The 18,303-nt window shown below is 45.1% G+C and overlaps 1 protein-coding gene across 1 annotated transcript in view; it reads left to right on the top strand.

Moving 5' to 3' along the window:
• Positions 1-18,301, top strand: part of LOC119461748 (uncharacterized) — a 63,585-nt gene extending 45,284 nt beyond the window's left edge. Inside the window, exon 2 of the mRNA XM_037723124.2 lies at positions 15,082-18,301. Coding sequence (XP_037579052.1) covers positions 15,082-15,524 — 443 coding nt within the window. The 3' untranslated portion in view covers positions 15,525-18,301. The remainder of the gene's footprint in view (positions 1-15,081) is intronic.
• The last annotated feature ends 2 nt before the right edge of the window (positions 18,302-18,303 follow it).

Below are 18,303 nucleotides of genomic sequence, written 5' to 3'. Positions count from 1 at the left end.
TTGGTCCAGTACTCAAGTGTAGAGTTCCGCATAACGCACCTAAGCAGGACATTCGTGTCTGTTCGTGAGAACGCGATGCTTACTTCTGGCGCATTATTTACAGCTATTTTAGCTTCAGCGTCTGCTTGTTCATTTCCTATCATGCCACAGTGTGCAGGTATCCACTGAAAGGTGACGTGGTGGCCGCATTTGGTCGCAATGTCGAGAAGCTCTGCGATTTCTAGAGCTAAAATATAATAAGGGCCTTGTCTCATAACGCACTCAATGGCTTGAAGAGCGGGTTTGGCGTCGCAAAATAAGGTCCATATGCGAGGAGGCTCTCTTGCAAGGAATCGTATTGCCTCGCGGATAGCAACAAGTTCTGCAGCAGTTGAAGTGGACTTGTGGTCTAATTTAAACCGTCGAGCGATGGACATTTGCGGGATGACAAAGGCTGCGGTACTGTCAAAGATACGCGTAGCATTATATGGCGGTCGGCGTGGTGCAGAATGTATATGTTCGGTAATGTAAATATGTGCATCTCTCTGCTCGTACTCCTCCCGCATATACAGGGTGCCCCAACTATCACGATCGAAAAAAAAAAAAAAAACCTTTTATGCAGCGCGTTTTGAGCAACAGAAAGCTGTATCGGGAGTTTTTCATGTTGCTCTACAATTATATTGTTCACACGTTGCATATAATTATAATATTTGAGAAGTTGAATAATTAAGTAAGACTAATTATGTAATTAGGCGGAATGCAAAAATTAATCTGAGTATCTCCAAGCTACGGCACACAACATTACCTTGGTTCTGTCCAGCTACGTGGCATTTGCATATTTTAGAATCTTGATGCATGATAGTTGGGACACCCCGTGTAAAATAAATAACGCATATTACAACACCATAACCCCCCCCCCCCCCCCCCCCCCACACACACACACACACACACACACACACATCATTACCACGCATAACACTTCCGCGCCACGCCTACCACCAAATAATGCTACGCATATCTTGGACAGTGCCCGTTCAGGGAGGTACCGCTTAATTTTTCTTTGCCAGTTTGTCCTTAACATTAATGAGTGCTTGTCGCAGTTTTTAGTTTGGAACGTGCGCTGCTTGAACGTTGTAGGGACGCCGAAAGCAGGCTTCGCTGATAGACAGGATGTACCAGGTGCTTCTTTTTATGCGGAACACTTTCTTTTAAAAGAAACCGTAATATCTATGGCCCCTGCCGTTTTGAGGATCGGCTACGATGCGGACATTAGCAGCAAGAAAAACTTGAACGATAATTTTGCTAATTACCTAATATGTACTAAAGTGAAGTCGGCGAGTAGTGAAGTCACGCCTGCTTAGCGAAAATACTAATGCCACTTCCAAAAAAATCCGACCTTAAACTGCGCTACGAAATAAATTGGCGTTCCAGTTAACATTTTCCTAAAAGCATGCCTGTTCGGAAGACCGCGGCATTTTTTAGCTGATTTTGGGGGCGTAATATAGTCTGGAAAGGGGTGCTAGTGTCAGGATTTATGCTACGCAGACATGACTTCACTCCTCCCCGGCTTCAACTTCGCAATTACAGCATGAGTCCTAGAGGGAATAATTAAAAAGTTAATTAGCACATTTTAGGTAATTATTGAAATCAACGTCAAAACTTTTCTTGCTCTTAATGGCCGCCTATATAGCCACGTAGCCGATCTGTAAATATGGCAGGAGCCTAGACATGACAGTTTCTTTAAAAAAAGTGTTACGCATAAAAAAAAGAAACCTGGTATATACGGGACCTGCGGGACCGCCGCTCGTTTTTGGCCAGACATAGCATCGGGAAGCCGCGGTTGCACCACTTGGCGCTGGACTGCATCCGCAAGAATGTTTCATCCAGACCAGACGAGGGCTTCCTTTGAATCATGGACTTCACCACAGCATATGCTTCGTTTCGAAACCGAGAACATTCAACCATCCTCTTGACATAAAGGACACAGTGTATGTAAGCTGTAAGTCGGAAAATATGTAACACGTTACCAAGCCGTAGTCTAGCCCGTGTTGTGCTAACTTGAAGCAGACAGATCACGAAGGTACCATTGTTGTCTGTACACCTATAAAGAATATTTCAATTCCGAATCGCTGATGGGTGTGCGATCGGAATTTCTCATTTCTCAATCGATTATAAAAATGTTTAATTGCTGCGCCTGCTTATGCATGTAAAGATACCTAGTGACACCTCCTATACAAAACGCGCGAGCTTATCCGTGCGGAGGCGCGTTCGAATATGCACTGGCGTCAGTTTTTTCAGAGTGCATTGCTTCGTGAAATCGTCACTGGTAGCGTGACGCCCTGATTATTGACCGTTTCCTACTGCCGCGCCGACTGCGTCAGCTGCTATATCCTGACCAGCGCTACAGTTGTGCTTCTAGAAATTTCGCGTCTGTCATCACTTTTAAAAGCGCAGCCAGACGAACCTCACGTGAGTCTGTCGGCCGACGCGCCGACCGCGCTGTTATCGGCCGCACCAGTCGCATCTAAATGGGACGCCAAACACAGACAAGTGGTAGAGGCTGTAAACAGCGCTAAACGACGCAAAACGCCCATGGCAATGTGCCTCCTGTAGTATACTAGACGGCTCGTGTTTTTAACGCTGCATCGCGACTTCATTTACACGGGGTGATTATTTTTCGGTTTTGCGGAATATTTAAAAATCATCTGCGGAAGATAGCATAATTGAGACGGACATTACTTGCGCGCGCAATCGAAACACATCATCAACTAATCGACGGAAATTCACTAATTTGTTTCTTAATTAATTGCTATACGGCACATAGCGCAGTTTATGATTTGTAGCCGGTGAGTCTGCAAGGCATAACCACTTTGAAAAAAATTTGAGGATGGCATGGGTTTCTGGATATCCGCCATCAAACTAGCGGTTAAGATGCACTGTCGTTCCACTTCCTTTTTTTAATAAAGTGCTCTTTTATGCATTGAAGCGCAAAAGTAATTGGAACGCCCATGTAATTTATTGTAGACATTGGCAATGAATATCTCGAAACTGGTGTCATCCTGAAAATACATTCTAAGTGCATTAGTGGTTGTACCTTGCCAAATCGCCGGCTGCCATTCGTAAATTGCAATATGTGCCATAAATTAATTAATTAGGAAGTTAATTAGCGTGTTTAATTAGTTGGGCATGTATTTAGATTGCTCGTGCAAGTAATTGCCGCCTCTGAATAATCCAGCTCAAGGACTCGAATTATTTTGTCTGCGACAGGTGATTTTTTCTTGAAAAAATATAATCACTTGGTATATATATATATATATATATATATATATATATATATATATATATATATATATATATAGACTTTGTAACTTTGATGGGCACATGAGTTCGTTTTCGTCGCGCGTGTACCATCACTTCGTTTCAACGACAGAAGGTCAAAAGATTCGGTGAGACTGCGCTCCATCGGGCAAGCGGACTGGGTGTGACTCAATGAAAAATTGAGGATGAAGGGCTTCATAATAAATTCGTTTCCTTAGACTAACGAGAAAGCTGCCTTGCGGATTTCTGTAGAACTTATTTGAATGAATAACCCGAAGAAAGAAATATATGCGAGGTGTCTCCCATTTCATTTCTTTCTTCTTTTTTTTTCATTTTAAAGGTTATGCAGCTTTTAAAAAAATCGATTAGGGACCATAGCATAATACAACCCCATAAGTTGGACTATATTAAAGGAATGTTACTTGAATGGGAAATCACAATGTGTAATTGGGTAAATTACAACAAATAACGAAGTATCTTTCTAATTAATGGCGTTGGGTTCATACTTCAATTACTGAAGTCGGCCAACGCTGCGGGAGTGCACACTTGCTCGGATTCCTGAGACGGTACCATTTCTAGATTTCCGTCCCGAAATCGTGGGGACGGATATGCGCCAATGTATTTCGTCGCACGTATCGTGGGTCGGTATCTGGAAACTGGTCTCAGTCCAAGGATTTCGAATAGACGGAGCTGGAGGAAGGAGGGAGGAGTAGACGGAAAGACGGGGAGGTTAGCCAGTTCTCAGACCGGCTGGCTACCCTGGGCTGGGGAAAGGGTTCAAGGGGAATAACTTATAATAGAAAAGAGATGAAAAAAAAGTGTAAAGAAGAACACGCACAAAAAAAAGGAAAATACGGCACTGCTTGAAGTCTGTCCCTGAGACTAGTTCTCCGCAAGAAGCGCAACAGTGCTTTGAAAGCCTTCTGTGCTGAGGACGGTCTCGGCCAGTGTCCCAGGACCGTTTCCTTTGACAAGGGCGTTTATCAAGTCCATCTAGCGCTCGTGAAAGTTATTTCCTGGGCGCACTGAAGCGGGGACACTCACAAAGAAGGGGCGCGATTGTTTGCTCGCAGTTACACTAGTCGCATGTAGGGCTGTTGGCCATCCGAAATGAGTAGGCATTTATGAAGGCCACGCCAAGCCACAAGCGGCACAGAAGCGTCTCCTTAACTCTAGATATTCCTGACGGAAGACGGAGCTGTAGATTAGGATCCAAGTTGTGGAGACGAGCGTTGGTAAATTCCGTCGAGTTCCACTGTGCAAGTGTAGAAAAAAAAAACTTCTAAAAAGTGATTGTTTTACGTGGTATTATAAATAAAAACAAACTTAATCTATTTTTTCTCAACAAAAACGTCATTTCTTTTACTATGAGGTGTTGCAAAGTCAATGCCGGCCAAGACGAATACCTAGCCAATCCAAAAAAAAAAACATGGCGGCGTGCGACGAAGCTGCGTATACGATAATTTTGTTCATTATTGTGCTGTTTCGCTTCTCGCTAAATCCAAATTATTTTGTGTTTAGCTGTTCAACAACTAAAATGAACTTCTGTGTCCTTTTTTTATGCATTACATTCTGTACCATTCAAACCGCTGGCGGCGAGGCTACGCACTCGACCAGCAAAGTGCGTTTCGTGAACGCACTCCGACCGGAGTGCACTCTTCTGCGAGTGACACTCCGCTTGCGCCGTTTAGATTTGGCAAAGTGCACTTAAACCGAGTGACACTCTCCGTAAGTGCACTTAACTTGACCGCTTGACAGGGGTATAAGTTCACGTGCGAGCGAACGAAGCCCTGTATATAGCTGCGTCTGTTCTGTATAGGGGTATAGCAGGAATGTGGAGACGGAGATGACCTCACTATTAAATACCCGACTTCGATTCCCCAATTGCAACCTGTACTGTAAAGTAATACAATAAAATAAAGTCAGCTTTATTGTTAATTAGATAATTGAGTAGCGCGATTTGTCGAGCAAGCATGTACTCCCCTTTATAGTAGTCCAACTGACATGGCGGAACTCCGCCATCAGCAGCAAGCTATTTTTAATAAACCTTCATAACCTAAGAAAGAAAAAAAAAACGAGTACAGCCTCCTTCACAATGCCCGTAGGTTCCGAATGCTACAGAGTGTATCATTCCTACAGCTATCGCATCTAAAATACTACACTGACAACGTATTCATTTTAATCTGCCATATGACACAATTATAAATAGTACAAAACAGGGTTTTTTCTTAAAATTAGCGACTGCAGCCTCCGTGAGTCATTCAAGAAGCTTGCCTGTACACAAGCAGGCCCATTTACGTAGTAGTGGGCAACACAAAGGCAAAAATAATTGCATGTCCAGATTGTTCTTCGACATACCATTAAATATGCGTCACTTTCCTGGTCTTCTTGCAAGCACCTGCAGTGTGAAATATGCATACAGCAGTGCCGTCAATCTCCCATCAAACGGACTTCGCTGAGTTGCGTATCTCGGTTCTCTCCTTCTTTGATAAAAAGAGATAATAATAAATAAATACAACAAGGTTATCTGTGTGTATGATCAAGGATATAGTATGTATTCTTTGTTTTGTTCTCCTTGGCATGCTGATAGTCTCGCCAAACGCGTGCAGTGCCTGCCCGGGAGGGCGGGCACTGCACGCGTTATACGGCTTTTATTTCTCGATCGTCCTGTTTGTTTATTCCTTCTGCATGCCGTGCCACGAGCGTTCGTGCCTCCCGAGACGATGAGCTTCGCGTGCGACCTATCGTCGGCTTGTTTGTTTGCTATTGTTCGCGTCGCACAAAAGTTTGCTGGCGTCCGTGTTTACATGCACGTCCACAGGATAACGAGTCGCTCTTGCAATTGTCGGCTACAGGGACAATCGACTGAATGTCGCTCACTTCAGGTCAATAGGCGTCGAGATCGGAACCTAAAAGGTGGAATTACGCGCGCCGTAGTTATGGCGGCATTGTTATGATTCTCTGCGGGTCCGTTATCGTGCACTCGTCACCTTTGCCCGTTTGGACGGAGCCCATGCCGGTGGCTATCGCTTATCGAGATGGCGACCGAAGGCACCCTGGACATGGGCAAGCTCGGGTTTGTGTTTGCTGAGCATTGTTCTTTCAGGCGCGAGTGAGCAACGGGAAAGAAATGACATATAGCAGGAGACCGAAAAGTGCCAACTGTAAACTTTTTTTTCTTATTTTTTTAAAGCTACGGTTGCAAACACAGAGCAAAGAAGTCTTTTAATACACTACGCTGTTAAATCGTGACATACCTCCATTTCACCATGACAAATGTGTCTCGAAGAAGCCCATTTTAAATAAAAAATAGCGTAAAAGATGTATCGCCAGCACAATCAAGCCCTTTCTTTTTGATATACTGGGTCGAGATTTTGCAGCGATGCCTTATGGCTTATTCTATACTACTCTTATCATCCACCGCTCACGGCCGGCTGATCCCGTTGATAACGCGAGCCGACTGTCGCTCTGGCCACTGACAAAGCGCGATAAGCGCGAAAAGGCACTATTACCGGAAAGGCAACGCTACAAGATACCGGCCCAGAACGCTCGCGCCAGTCCCTGTACTGTTTGGTCTCTGCCCTTGCTCAGAGTTTCGAATTGCGAAGAGCATGGCTCGCATGGCTGTGCATCCTCATTTTATTCCTAAACTGTTCGTGCGCTCGCCCAGGTGGTCGTTGGTGCATGGTCCCGTTTGTCTAACTTAAGACTTGCCACGGCTCAAGGAGATTTCTTGCACAAAGCCTTAACGGCTTGGCGAGCTTCTTTATTGGCACCCTCGCCGAGCGCGAGGAATGGCAGCGCACAAAAGTGCCAACTCGGGAGCTTTGAGTCCATGAGGAATGACATAGCCGCTAGCCATCATTCTTTAGGTTATACCTGACTCGGTTCACATTGGACAACAGCTTTGATTTTTCACAACTTTGATTTTTCATTTTCATCGTGGACATGTTAAGGCTCTCAGTGCGGAATTTCAACTTCTGCAGCAGGGACTCAACCATTGGGTGCAGGAGCGACTGAGAGAAGTCAATTAAAAAAAAAAAAACCTGCTGGCGTAAGTCATGCACGACATATGATGCAGGTTAGTTTTAAATGCGAAGCATTTCTTGCCGGCGGCTCTGTCCGTCCCTCCCGCGTCCCACACCCCCACAGCGCATGCGCGTCCCCTCCCCCTATCTCCTCTCCTACGCTGCCCGGTTTCTCTCCTCTAGAAATCCTCTACGGAGCGGCGCCCGCGTGCCACACCCCTACAGCGCATGCGCGTCCCCTCTCCTCTCTCTCTCCTCTCCTACGCTCTCCCCTTTCTCTCCTCTAGGAATCCGGAGCGGCGCGCACGACAGGTGGCGCGACAGCTGCATACTCCGCTGGGGGCGCCACGGTAGTTCCGCGGTATTAAAATGACGGAGCGCGCGCGCCTCATTCTCTCTCCTGTGCAGCGCCGCGATGAGCGCTCGGGCCACTGCCGCGAAACAATCTCCCGCTCAAGCTAACCATCTCCCCGCTGCTTCGCATCCACACATGGTTCCCTTTAGCGGGAGATGGAGTAATATTTTTTTATTAATATTGGATCCGCAGGCTCTTAAAAGGCTTTCAGACAGCACATAAAAAAGAAAAACTTGCGGTCTGGCTCATAATAACGTATACAAAGTGGGCTCTGAAGTGGCCCAAATAAATATTTGAATGATATCACATTACACGTGAAATGTTGTCGACACCATTTGTTCGTAAAGTTCCATAAAAGTAAAATTCGTTTTTAACATGAAAAAAAAATATCAAGGGAACAATCACAGTATACTACTTTGGCATTGACGTGGAGTTTAGTTGGTCACAGCACTATAGTGCACTCTGACCAACTTACTTATTTCCTTTTGATGAATCTTCTCGTGCACAGATTGTTGATTCATTTATTTTCATTTATTTAATGACACATTCATCGCCCTTCAGTTGTTAAACAGTGGAAGCCATAAGTCGCGTTGGAATTCGCGCGATACCGAAGATTCAGGCGAGCAGTATTTTATCACCTTCAAGTAGCGAGGAGACTCTTCAGCACCTTCTCTGTGACTGTCCTCGCTACAATTTACAGAGACGATCGCTCGTACACGCGATAGCGCGTTTTGACCAAAGACCTCTAACAGAGGAACTTATTTTAGAATGCCGACATCACAATCCATCGCAGCGGAGGGCGACGAGGGCACTGTTGCAGTTTTCAAGGGCAACAGCTAGACTTGGACAAGCGGCTGTAGCCTGGACAGATGTTTATGGTGCTGCAAGTGCTACTGTGCTGTGCCACCTGTGACCGATTGTGATTGTGTCTGTGCTTCTTACTTTCTTTATCTATACTTTGCTGTCCTTTTACCTCCCCCTCCCCTCTCTCCCCAGCATAGGGTAGCAAACCGGATCTTCCCGTCTGGTTAACCTCCCTGCCTTTCCCCTTTCTTCTGTCTCTCTCTCTCCAAGACAGCGCTTGTTATTTCTTAGCCCGCGGATAATAAAGGTGGCGTGGCAAGTTGGCAACCACTGCAGGCACATTATATATTGAGCAGTGTGAGCATAGACTGACGGGTGCCTCGAAAAACTATTTTAAAAAAGTGAGTGAGTCAGATAAATGCTCTGCGTCGACATAAGTAAGCCAGTCCTGCGCTCGCCGTAGTGCGGCACTGACCGCGTCCATGGATTTGAAAACCATGAAAAGGGACGGAGACGCAATGGAAGGCACTTTGCATTAGCTGCCCATAAGCCTCACCCCAAGACTTCCAATATAGACCAATGAACGCCATCTACTCGATACGTGCGTGTTATTCATTCCCGCATGTTTGTACGACGGGTTCGCATTTTTTAGATTAACCATAATTTAAAAAAAACATTACCTGTAGTAGATAGCGCAATATTAGTCCTTGAGCTTAATTACTAGATGATGCGGACGTTATTTGTGTGAGAAATCAAAATCTACAATCGACTAGTGAACAATTTTACTTTACGGTATATATTGCAATTTACGAATCGGTGACCTCGCATCGCGATACCACTTGGAACGAATTCTGAGGATGAGACTAGTTTCGAAATATGCACTCCCAAAGTGCGCGACGAACAACATTGGCTTGTCGAGTCATTTTTGTGCTTCATTGCATAAGAAGGCGTTTTGTTCTAAAAGGCAAGTAGAACAACAGTACATTTCACAGCGTAAGCTGTTATGGGCTCATTCCAATAGCCGTTTCGGTTCGCGATGGTGTCCGCCGCCGCTGCCGCCGCCGACGGCGTCCGTCGAACGTAACCGCTATCGCTGGAAATGCGAAAAAAGTACCCGGTTCCCGCCGGGATAGAACCCGCGCCCGCTGCGTGGGAGCCAGATACTCTACCACTGAGCCACGCAAGCGCTTGCTATCGGGCGCCGGAAAAATGCCATTTAAAACAGGCGCAGACGATCCGAGCCTCCGCCAGTATGGTGGCGCCATCTAGTTAAGGCGCCTGCAAACGCATCGTGCGCAGGCGCAGACGACGAGATGCCTATCAGACGAGGCGCGCAATAAAAAAAAAACGCGATCCCCAGCCACCGCCAGTATGGTGGCGCCATCTAGTTAAGATGCCTGCAAACGCAGCGTGCCCGACATGTAAGTTGCAGTTGTACGGCTTGATCGGGCTCAGCAGACTGCTGTGCAGAGAGCATTACCAGCCGCAGCTCGCCGTCGACGCCTGGCGGACAGTTCAGATCGTTCTCGTCCAAACGAGGTGAACAGACTGCCGCGAAGACCCTGTTGTGCGTGGTGCCCAAATTGGAGCTACTCTTGAGCCGCTCCACCAGCTTACGCTGTGACTGTGCTGCGTGTGCCGCGCAGGCCTGTGACTTTTTTACCTGAAGTTTGAGGGCATATAATTGAAAACTGATGTCATCCTCAGAATTTGCTCTATGTGCACATGCCTTGTAAGGTGACCGGCTGCAATTCGTAAATGGCAATGTTTGCGGTAAAGTAGTTGTGGCAACTTAATTAGTGACATTTTGTTAATTAATTATGCGTGTCAATTTATTTGGGAAGTGAAGCCACCTCTTCCAACAATCCACTTCAAGGATTAGAATTAGAATGCAAGGACTAGAACTGAATATTGCCACAGGCCATTTTTCAGAATTTTGTTTAGTCTTCAGTCTAAAAAGAAAAAGAAATAACGAGAACAGAACACACGCACGCACAACTGGTAATTGGTCCGTTTCTTACGCTAACTGCCATTTTGACTGAAGAATTTACTTAGTCGCCGAGGAAGACATGAGTTCAACGACAGACGTTAAATAGTTAATCAAGTCGTGAAAACAATTGCTAATTGTTTTTCGCTTTTTTTTCTTGAATACGGCTGCTCGGCATACAGAGAACCGTACTTCCTTTTATAGTATACATGTATATAGAGTTTTCTATCAGAGTCGCAAAATAGATGGGAAACTTATTAATAAGGTATGGACATATGCAATAAAAGGAGTGACATATGTGGGCCGATCAAAATGAGATAGAAATCATGCGCCCAGCAGCGCGCTATGCAGTGAAGGTGAAGTACCAGTGTTGTACACGTTCCTTTAGAACAGGAACGAAAGCTCGTTCCTCGTTCCTTCCCAATCTTGGAACGAGTTCCCGTTACAAGTTACTTTAATGCGAAAGGAACGCGTTCCAGTTACACTTCTAACATTGGAACGTGTCGTTACATTAACGTTTCATTTGATTTTTTAAAATTAAAATATGGTTGTACTTAGATTTAGGTGCACGTTAAAGAACCCCAGGTGGTCCATATTTCCGGAGTCCCCCCACTACGGCGTGCCTCATAATCAGATCGCGGTTTTGGTACGTAAAACCCAATAATTTAAAATTAAAATATGGTGTCGGATAATCCTGCGGCGAAATAAAGGGAGCAATTTAAAACTCGCATCGAACTACGTATATTATACGAATTTGAACATGGCCGGCGGCAGATAATCTGGAGATAAAAAGAATCCAAAGAAACGCTCCTAGACGAATTTTTGTCAGGCAGCACCGGACATACTCCAGACATGTCTAACTGCAACTTTGGTGCTCGTCTATTACAAGTGAAACACATACGGCACTTTCCACTTCTGTCTTCAAATGCGCAGTCAGGATACTGCGCTTCAGATCTGCAAATAGAAAGTTACTCACATGCACCAATTTCCTCCTGAGACCCGGACACAACAACGGGACATAATCGCTCTTCAAGGTGGTTTTTATTGCCTACTGTTATGTCGTGAACTTGAAAAACATTTTTTTTTTAAATTTGGATACCACGGTTAGATGCCAAAAGCTCCGTCTCCATGTACGTGAAAGAAATGACTATCTCCATCATCTCCTCATGTTAGCTGTGGTAAAAAAACTGCATTTCATTTTTTAAACCCTGAGATGAAGATGGAACTACGTGTAGTACATTGCCATGTTGCTGCCGCGTCCGGTATTTTCACGCAATATCGGTGACTTCGAAACAGGCCTCGAAGTCTTTCGGCCGTTTGGGACGACACAGAGGTCTAGACCAATTTATTGTCGAATTTCTCGAAAGCGGATATCATTTCTCTCCATGTTTCTCTCCAAAGATATTGTTTCTCTCCATGATCAAACCAGTTTATGTTGTAGTTTAAATAATATTCTTGCATGGTGCAGGTGCTGGGGAATGACACTAAACACAGATGAAAGCGTACTACTGCGAATGACACATAAGAAATCACCCCTGCCTTATACATATAAGTTAGGTCCATCACCTTTTCATGAAGTCACTAGCTATAAATACATAGGAGTGACCCTTAACAATACACTATCATGGAATGATCACATAAGTAGCACTTGTGCTTCAGCCTTCAGAAAACTATGCCTGTTGAGACACAAATTTAAGAAAACCCCATCTAACGTTAAAATGCTATGCTACAACTCCCTAATTAGACCTAAGCTGGAATATGCTTGCATAGTTTGGGATCCGTACACAAAAACTAATATCAATAGTCTTGAGAGAATTCAGAGAAAAGCGGTCAGATTTATATTTAATAACAAATTTTCCAGATGTGATTCCCCCACCGAACTTATGGAAATTAACAACATTGAACCACTCGAACTTAGAGGAAGAAACAGAGACTTGAATTCCTTAAACTACTTCACACCAAAAATTTATCCCTAGACCCATCTGAACATTTATCGCAGTTATCGACCAGAACTACACGTCACCGCAGATATGATGCATTAACCCCTTACTTTGCAAGAACAAACACATACAAGTTTTCTTTTTTTCCGCGAACTGTAACCGAATGGAATTGTATGATTGAATCCACTTCCTAATCTTGTAGTTTCATGGTTCTGTTTGCTTTGTCAATCTGATTTTCATTGTATGTACCATATGTCGCCCTCTCTGCTTGGGCCACGTGTCCGCAATATTTAATAAATAAATAAATAAATAAATAAATAAATAAATAAATAAATAAATAAATAAATAAATAAATAAATAAATAAATAAATAAATAAATAAATAAATAAACCACTTTTTTACAGTTACACAAGCACCGCACTTCACACCCAGAGTGAATATTTTGCATAATCACTTTCGCGTGAATTTCGAAAAAAAAAAGTTGAAGGTAATGTGCAATGAATTGCACAAGGGGTCTCGGGAGGATATAATTAAATTTATTGCACAAGAAAGCGCATCGAAAGGAACAATACATAGACGTTTAATGAATGCTGATTCAATATTGCAGTATGAGTGGAAAAAGAAATGTCCAGAATAGATATTTGCTATTTAGTAAAGGCCCTTGTTTGAACTCGGCAAGAGTTACATCTCGATGGGTCGCGGGATCGAATCCCGGCCACGGCGGCCGCATTTCGATGGGGGCGAAATGCGAAAACACCCGTGTACTTAGATTTAGGTGCACGTTAAAGAACCCCAGGTGGTCCAAATTTGCGGAGTCCCCCACTACGGCGTACCTCATAATCAGATCGTGGTTTTGGCACGTAAAACCCCATAATTTAATTTAATTAAGTTACATCTCGATGTTAGTGTCCGACAGGCCGGCATGGAGGAAGCAAACTACAGGAGGGAGCGTCACGTGACAATCTTGAAGCCTAGTCATAAAAAATATAACGGAGAACTCGCGAAAGAAAATGCACCATAGTCACGTGACAGGCAAGCGGTAGTTCTTTGCGCCTCACGCGGTCGCCCATCCGCCCTGCATGATGTGCTGCGTATACGTGCGTGCGTCTGTTCAGTGCCGTGGAACGTTTACAGAAGGAACGCCGTTCCCTCTGCCGTTCCTTCGTAAAATAACGAGTTACCGTTACAGTTCCACCGACCCTTAAAGGAACGGTGGCGTTCTTCCGTTCCTCCCAAAAGGAACTAGTTCCAGGAACGCCACTTGGAACCCGTATAACACTGTGAAGTACGTATCAATGCCAAACAACGCAGTGAACGCTGACTTCAAGATTCTTTGCTTAATTGTCCTCGCTTGAAACAAATATACACGAAGAAAACTGCCCGTATTAAGTGTCAACAAAATGTCCTTGAAATCACCATCAGCAATATGTTTCTTTGCTATCATGCGTAATTCACGATCAAGTTAGCAGGTTTCCTTAGTTTCGTGTTTCTTCCTCAAGAAGGTTTTATGTTTATTGGCTCTAGAATATTTCTAACAGTTGGTTATTGCATCAAGAAAGCATGCGACACTGTTGCGGTGTTCGCAAAATAATAATCAGTTAAAAAATATCCAGTATATATACTGCCATTTGTTCTATTTCTTGGCCGCCAGGAACAATGGAAAAATAATGCAATAAAGTTCTTGGAATGACATCGAATGTTAGAAAGTTGTGTTTATACAGTGCAGTCCCGGCGCAAAAAAAATTATTGAAGTGAAATTTTTGTGCAGCACTTATTTTCGATGTTGAAGGAAAAACACACAGGGTGTTAATAAAGTTGACATTTTTTCCGGACATAATATGTTGAAAGAAAACTTTTCATATCAAAGTAAACAACCATGATGTTTTCTTCTCCTTTATTTTTCTTCTTTTTTTAAAAATCCCGGAGAGTTGACAAAACACCTCGTACCTTTGATGGGATGAAACATAGAATGTGTGACCTGTTTGTGTCTGTAGACACAGAAGGCCCCTTAAAAAAGAGAGAAAAAAAGAAAAAGAACAATTAACGTGCTTGCACTTACAGTCCACGTGATACTGCTAGAATAGCAGCACGGCAAGCGCTCATGCGCTCGCATTGGCGTAAAGAAGTGTCGTTAACAAACACGCTTCTCTTTTTAAGCTCTTCGGGCTTATTTAAGTGCTGTTATTGGTTTAAATTTAACATGCTTGTACGACGGCACGCAGCTGCAATAAAACGCGGTCGCTTTAAAGAGAGAGAAAAAGTAAGACAGAAAGAAAGGCAGAAGTATTTGATGCTGGCAACGAAAACAGCAGAGGTGGCTGAGGGCTTCCGCAAAGCTCTACGCTCTGTCTTAACTTCTCGGTGCCGTGTAGCGGAAGCTACGGACCGCATATAGCAACAACATGAACGGCAGCCAGAAAGGCTCCTCCATAATACTCCCGTGCATGACGCCAGCCGAAAGTAATGGTCACGGAACGATTAGCAGCATCACGTCGGAGCAAGCCCCGTTTTTCGCTATGCTGACATGAACTGTGACTTTCGCTACACCGAACGGAGTTGGTGAGACGAAGTGCACAGTATGCAACCGCGCTCTTGCAGCGCCCGATGTAAGTACGTGCCTGCTATAGCAGTGCTGTTGTCATCGTGAGTTGTCTTCGGTGCTACTCGCAGAATGCCGCTGTCTCCCAATGACGGGCTGCCGGAACCCGGGGCTGCCGCGCGCCCTGTTGTACGGCTTCAACGCGCTCTGGTGTCTGCTGGTCGTGGCGTCCGTGGGCCTCGGCTCGGCGTTGCACCAGGGCTACTACTTCATCAGCATCGGCTGCGTCGTGCTCATCGTGGCCACTTGCGGCGCCTACAACATCTACCGGACGTGCAGCGAGCAGAGCTATGAGCAGGCGATGGACGTGCTGGCGGGCCCGGAGGTCACTTGCTACGGCCCACCGCCGTCCTACGAGGAGGCCATGATTGGACAGACCGACGAGCCGCCCGATTACGCGGAAGTGGTGCGCATGCTCTGCCTGGCGAAGCAGCCGCTGCAGAACAGCACCGCGGAGTCGCAGCAACTGCTCCCGTGCGAGATGAACTCGTGCGCTGTCCAAGGCGAGAAGTAGGGGTGCGGAAGGTGAACTGCAGTGTCTGACTCGGTGCGCGTGTACTTAGGCGTGTGGCCCTCGACGGAGTTGGCTCCATCCTCGAAAACACGCATTCGGCGAGCGATGAAAAGGCTGAGCCGTGCGCAACGTTGGCCGTTGAAAAAAATGGGCTTCTCGGAAGGGGGCGGTGGGCGAACACAACGGATACCCACAGAAGGAACACGAAGGACAAAGGGCACCGAACAGATCCATACACATTCTATGTGCTCCATGTGTGTTTTTATTTGCTTGTTTACTTGGAAGCAATCGCGCAACGCAACCAAGAGCATTTCATGTCTTCGCTCCCCCCCCTTTTTAAGTACACGAACTTCAGCAGCATTTAATTAAGTCGAAGGACGAGTTTCACCCGTCCATCAGCCGCTCCCCTAATTTTAGGACTTAAATGCGCCACTTTGCTTTCGCGGATGAAGTCAGCTCATCTTCATCATTCAGAACGTAACGATCAGTTCACAAGGGTAGTGAACTTTGCAGCTGTTGGGTCAACAACGTAATGTCACGTTGCCGTGACACGCCTGAGAGATCGTAAAAAAGCTCGTCGGCTAACTTCCACTTCCTTGCCTTTCCAAAACGGAGTACAAGTACAAAACAGAGTCTTCGACGTTGTGTGTAAATATGGATATGTTGCGGATTCTCGAGTCATCGAGCAAGTGGCAGTAACGTCCATTCGTCGTTGTCAGATGGTGATAGTGCCAAAGGGCAGTTGTAAAGGTACTGTACCTCGCGAGAAGTCTCTTGATTCTAGCACTTGCATCGTAAGAGTTGCAGTGTTCCATGTGTGACTGTTCAAAACGGCATGCCTAAGGTAGTGCAATAACAAACACATATTTTAGAGTCAGTGGGTTTTGATTACACGCGTGCATAGTGTGTTTGTTGCTCGCCAATAGCTTGTCAATAACTCTTAAGTATAGTCCGATTGCAAGCTTGTTGTGCCATGGAACTGGAGGTGCTCCGTGATAGACGTTAGTCGGTGGTTGGTATTCATGAGCAACGACGAAGTAGCACGTAGCAATGTTCAATACACGCATGATAAGAGTGCCAACCGGCTAAAATGTCTTTTCAAGTTACATAACAACCCCTATAATTAATGGACGCCCCGAACTGACATGTATTGCGGAGAATGTAACCGATAATTCTACTCGTGTGCGAGGAATCAACCTTTCTGCTCTCAACAATCCGCCATTTCGCTTCTTCCGTCCCCTCCGAGGTCCCTTCCAAACAACCACGCAGAGCCAGAATGTGAAATTTGCCCGCATTCCGGCAAATGCACATTTTGAACCGGAACTTTCTTGGGCCAATCGATAAAGCAGCGTTCAAAGCAACCGACCGTTTGTTGGCGTTCCTGCTTCGGCCCCTGGCCATGGTCGCATTCGTGGTTGGTGACGTGTATAAAGAAAGAGAAAAAAAAAAAGAAGGGAGAGAGAGAAAGCGGACGGTTGACGCCTCTTTCAGGGCAACCAGGAAAATCACGCTTGGATGGGAATACAGAAGCCAAGAAGTGGCATTGCGAGCCCTTGTGAGAATTAAATTTCTTTTTTCTGTAGCCTACCTTGCACTCACTCGTTAGCACTCAACTATAGCGCGGAGATACGCTTCTATGGCCTGCATTTCCAGATAGGAATAAAGAAAAAAAAAGAAAGAACAGTAATCTTTGAGGCAGGTATTTAGCCAGCGTGAAGGTCTGACACCGATTATTCTACCATATTTGAAACGGACTGGTATATGTATAAAATCCGCAGATTTCCGCGAAAACTGCCGGGCTGCGTCCGTGAGGACGTTTCCGACTCGTGATTCTGCTGAATCCAGGATCTGCTGCGTGGTCCGATTAACCTGCTCAGTTCTTGTAATCCAAAGAAGGAATTCGCGGCTATTTAACAAACATCCAGGCAGTTTTAGTGTCTTTACCTCGACTTGCGGTTTCAGCTTCTGTAGCCGCTAGACAGTGGGCTGGTTCAGCGTCTGGCGCAGATGGCGTGTTTTATGTACGACCACGCTTCGCGTTCTGTGTTTTTCAAACGTTGCTAGCATCTTCATGGGTTGGTACTTCAGGCTGATTTGCGTCCAACCGTTGCGGTGCCCCGCATGCTCCTGAGAAGTTCTCAAGTACATTTGTGAATGACTGGCAGGTTATTTCGTGGGACTGCATGCTTCCTCGCTTCATTGTGAACTGGGATTGTGTAAAAGCTGGAGAATACCATGAAATATCTCCGTATAATTGTTATCGAAGCGGAGTAGTTTGGGATTTCGCCGAGTGGCTGATATGCGATGTGCTGTCACTAGCCATTTACAGTGACTGCACTGCTTGAGTGGATTAAATCTTTCATCTTTCGAACAAGACACTTCTCCAGTGCCCGCATGTTCAATTCGCATTACGGGCGTCAGTAAAACATTCGCAAAGCCGCTTGAAAAAGCCCTTATCATGTTGTTTAATAAATGAGATCCTGGAAACATTTCGGCAGCCCGACAAGCTGGCTATCCCAAACATCAAAATTATACCCCATCGGCTAAGAAATGCTAAAAAAAAGTCACAAACAAAAGTCTTTCACATGCATCTCATTTACAAAATCATAATTTCTGGTGCGTTTGCATAATCATGCTAGCTTTCACAGTGCTGTGAGCGCTAATCACTCACGTCATGCAGATAATGAATGATATAACTAAGTAAAGCGAGCATTGCGCTAGCTTTTTGTTCTCTATAGGTTACAATGCACGTAAGTTTTTGGCGAATATTGAGTTACCT

Source organism: Dermacentor silvarum, chromosome 1 (assembly GCF_013339745.2).
Source record: "Dermacentor silvarum isolate Dsil-2018 chromosome 1, BIME_Dsil_1.4, whole genome shotgun sequence".
Lineage (NCBI taxonomy): Eukaryota > Metazoa > Arthropoda > Arachnida > Ixodida > Ixodidae > Dermacentor > Dermacentor silvarum.
Note: the sequence above shows the minus strand (reverse complement) of the source record. Positions and strands in the feature narration are given on the sequence as shown.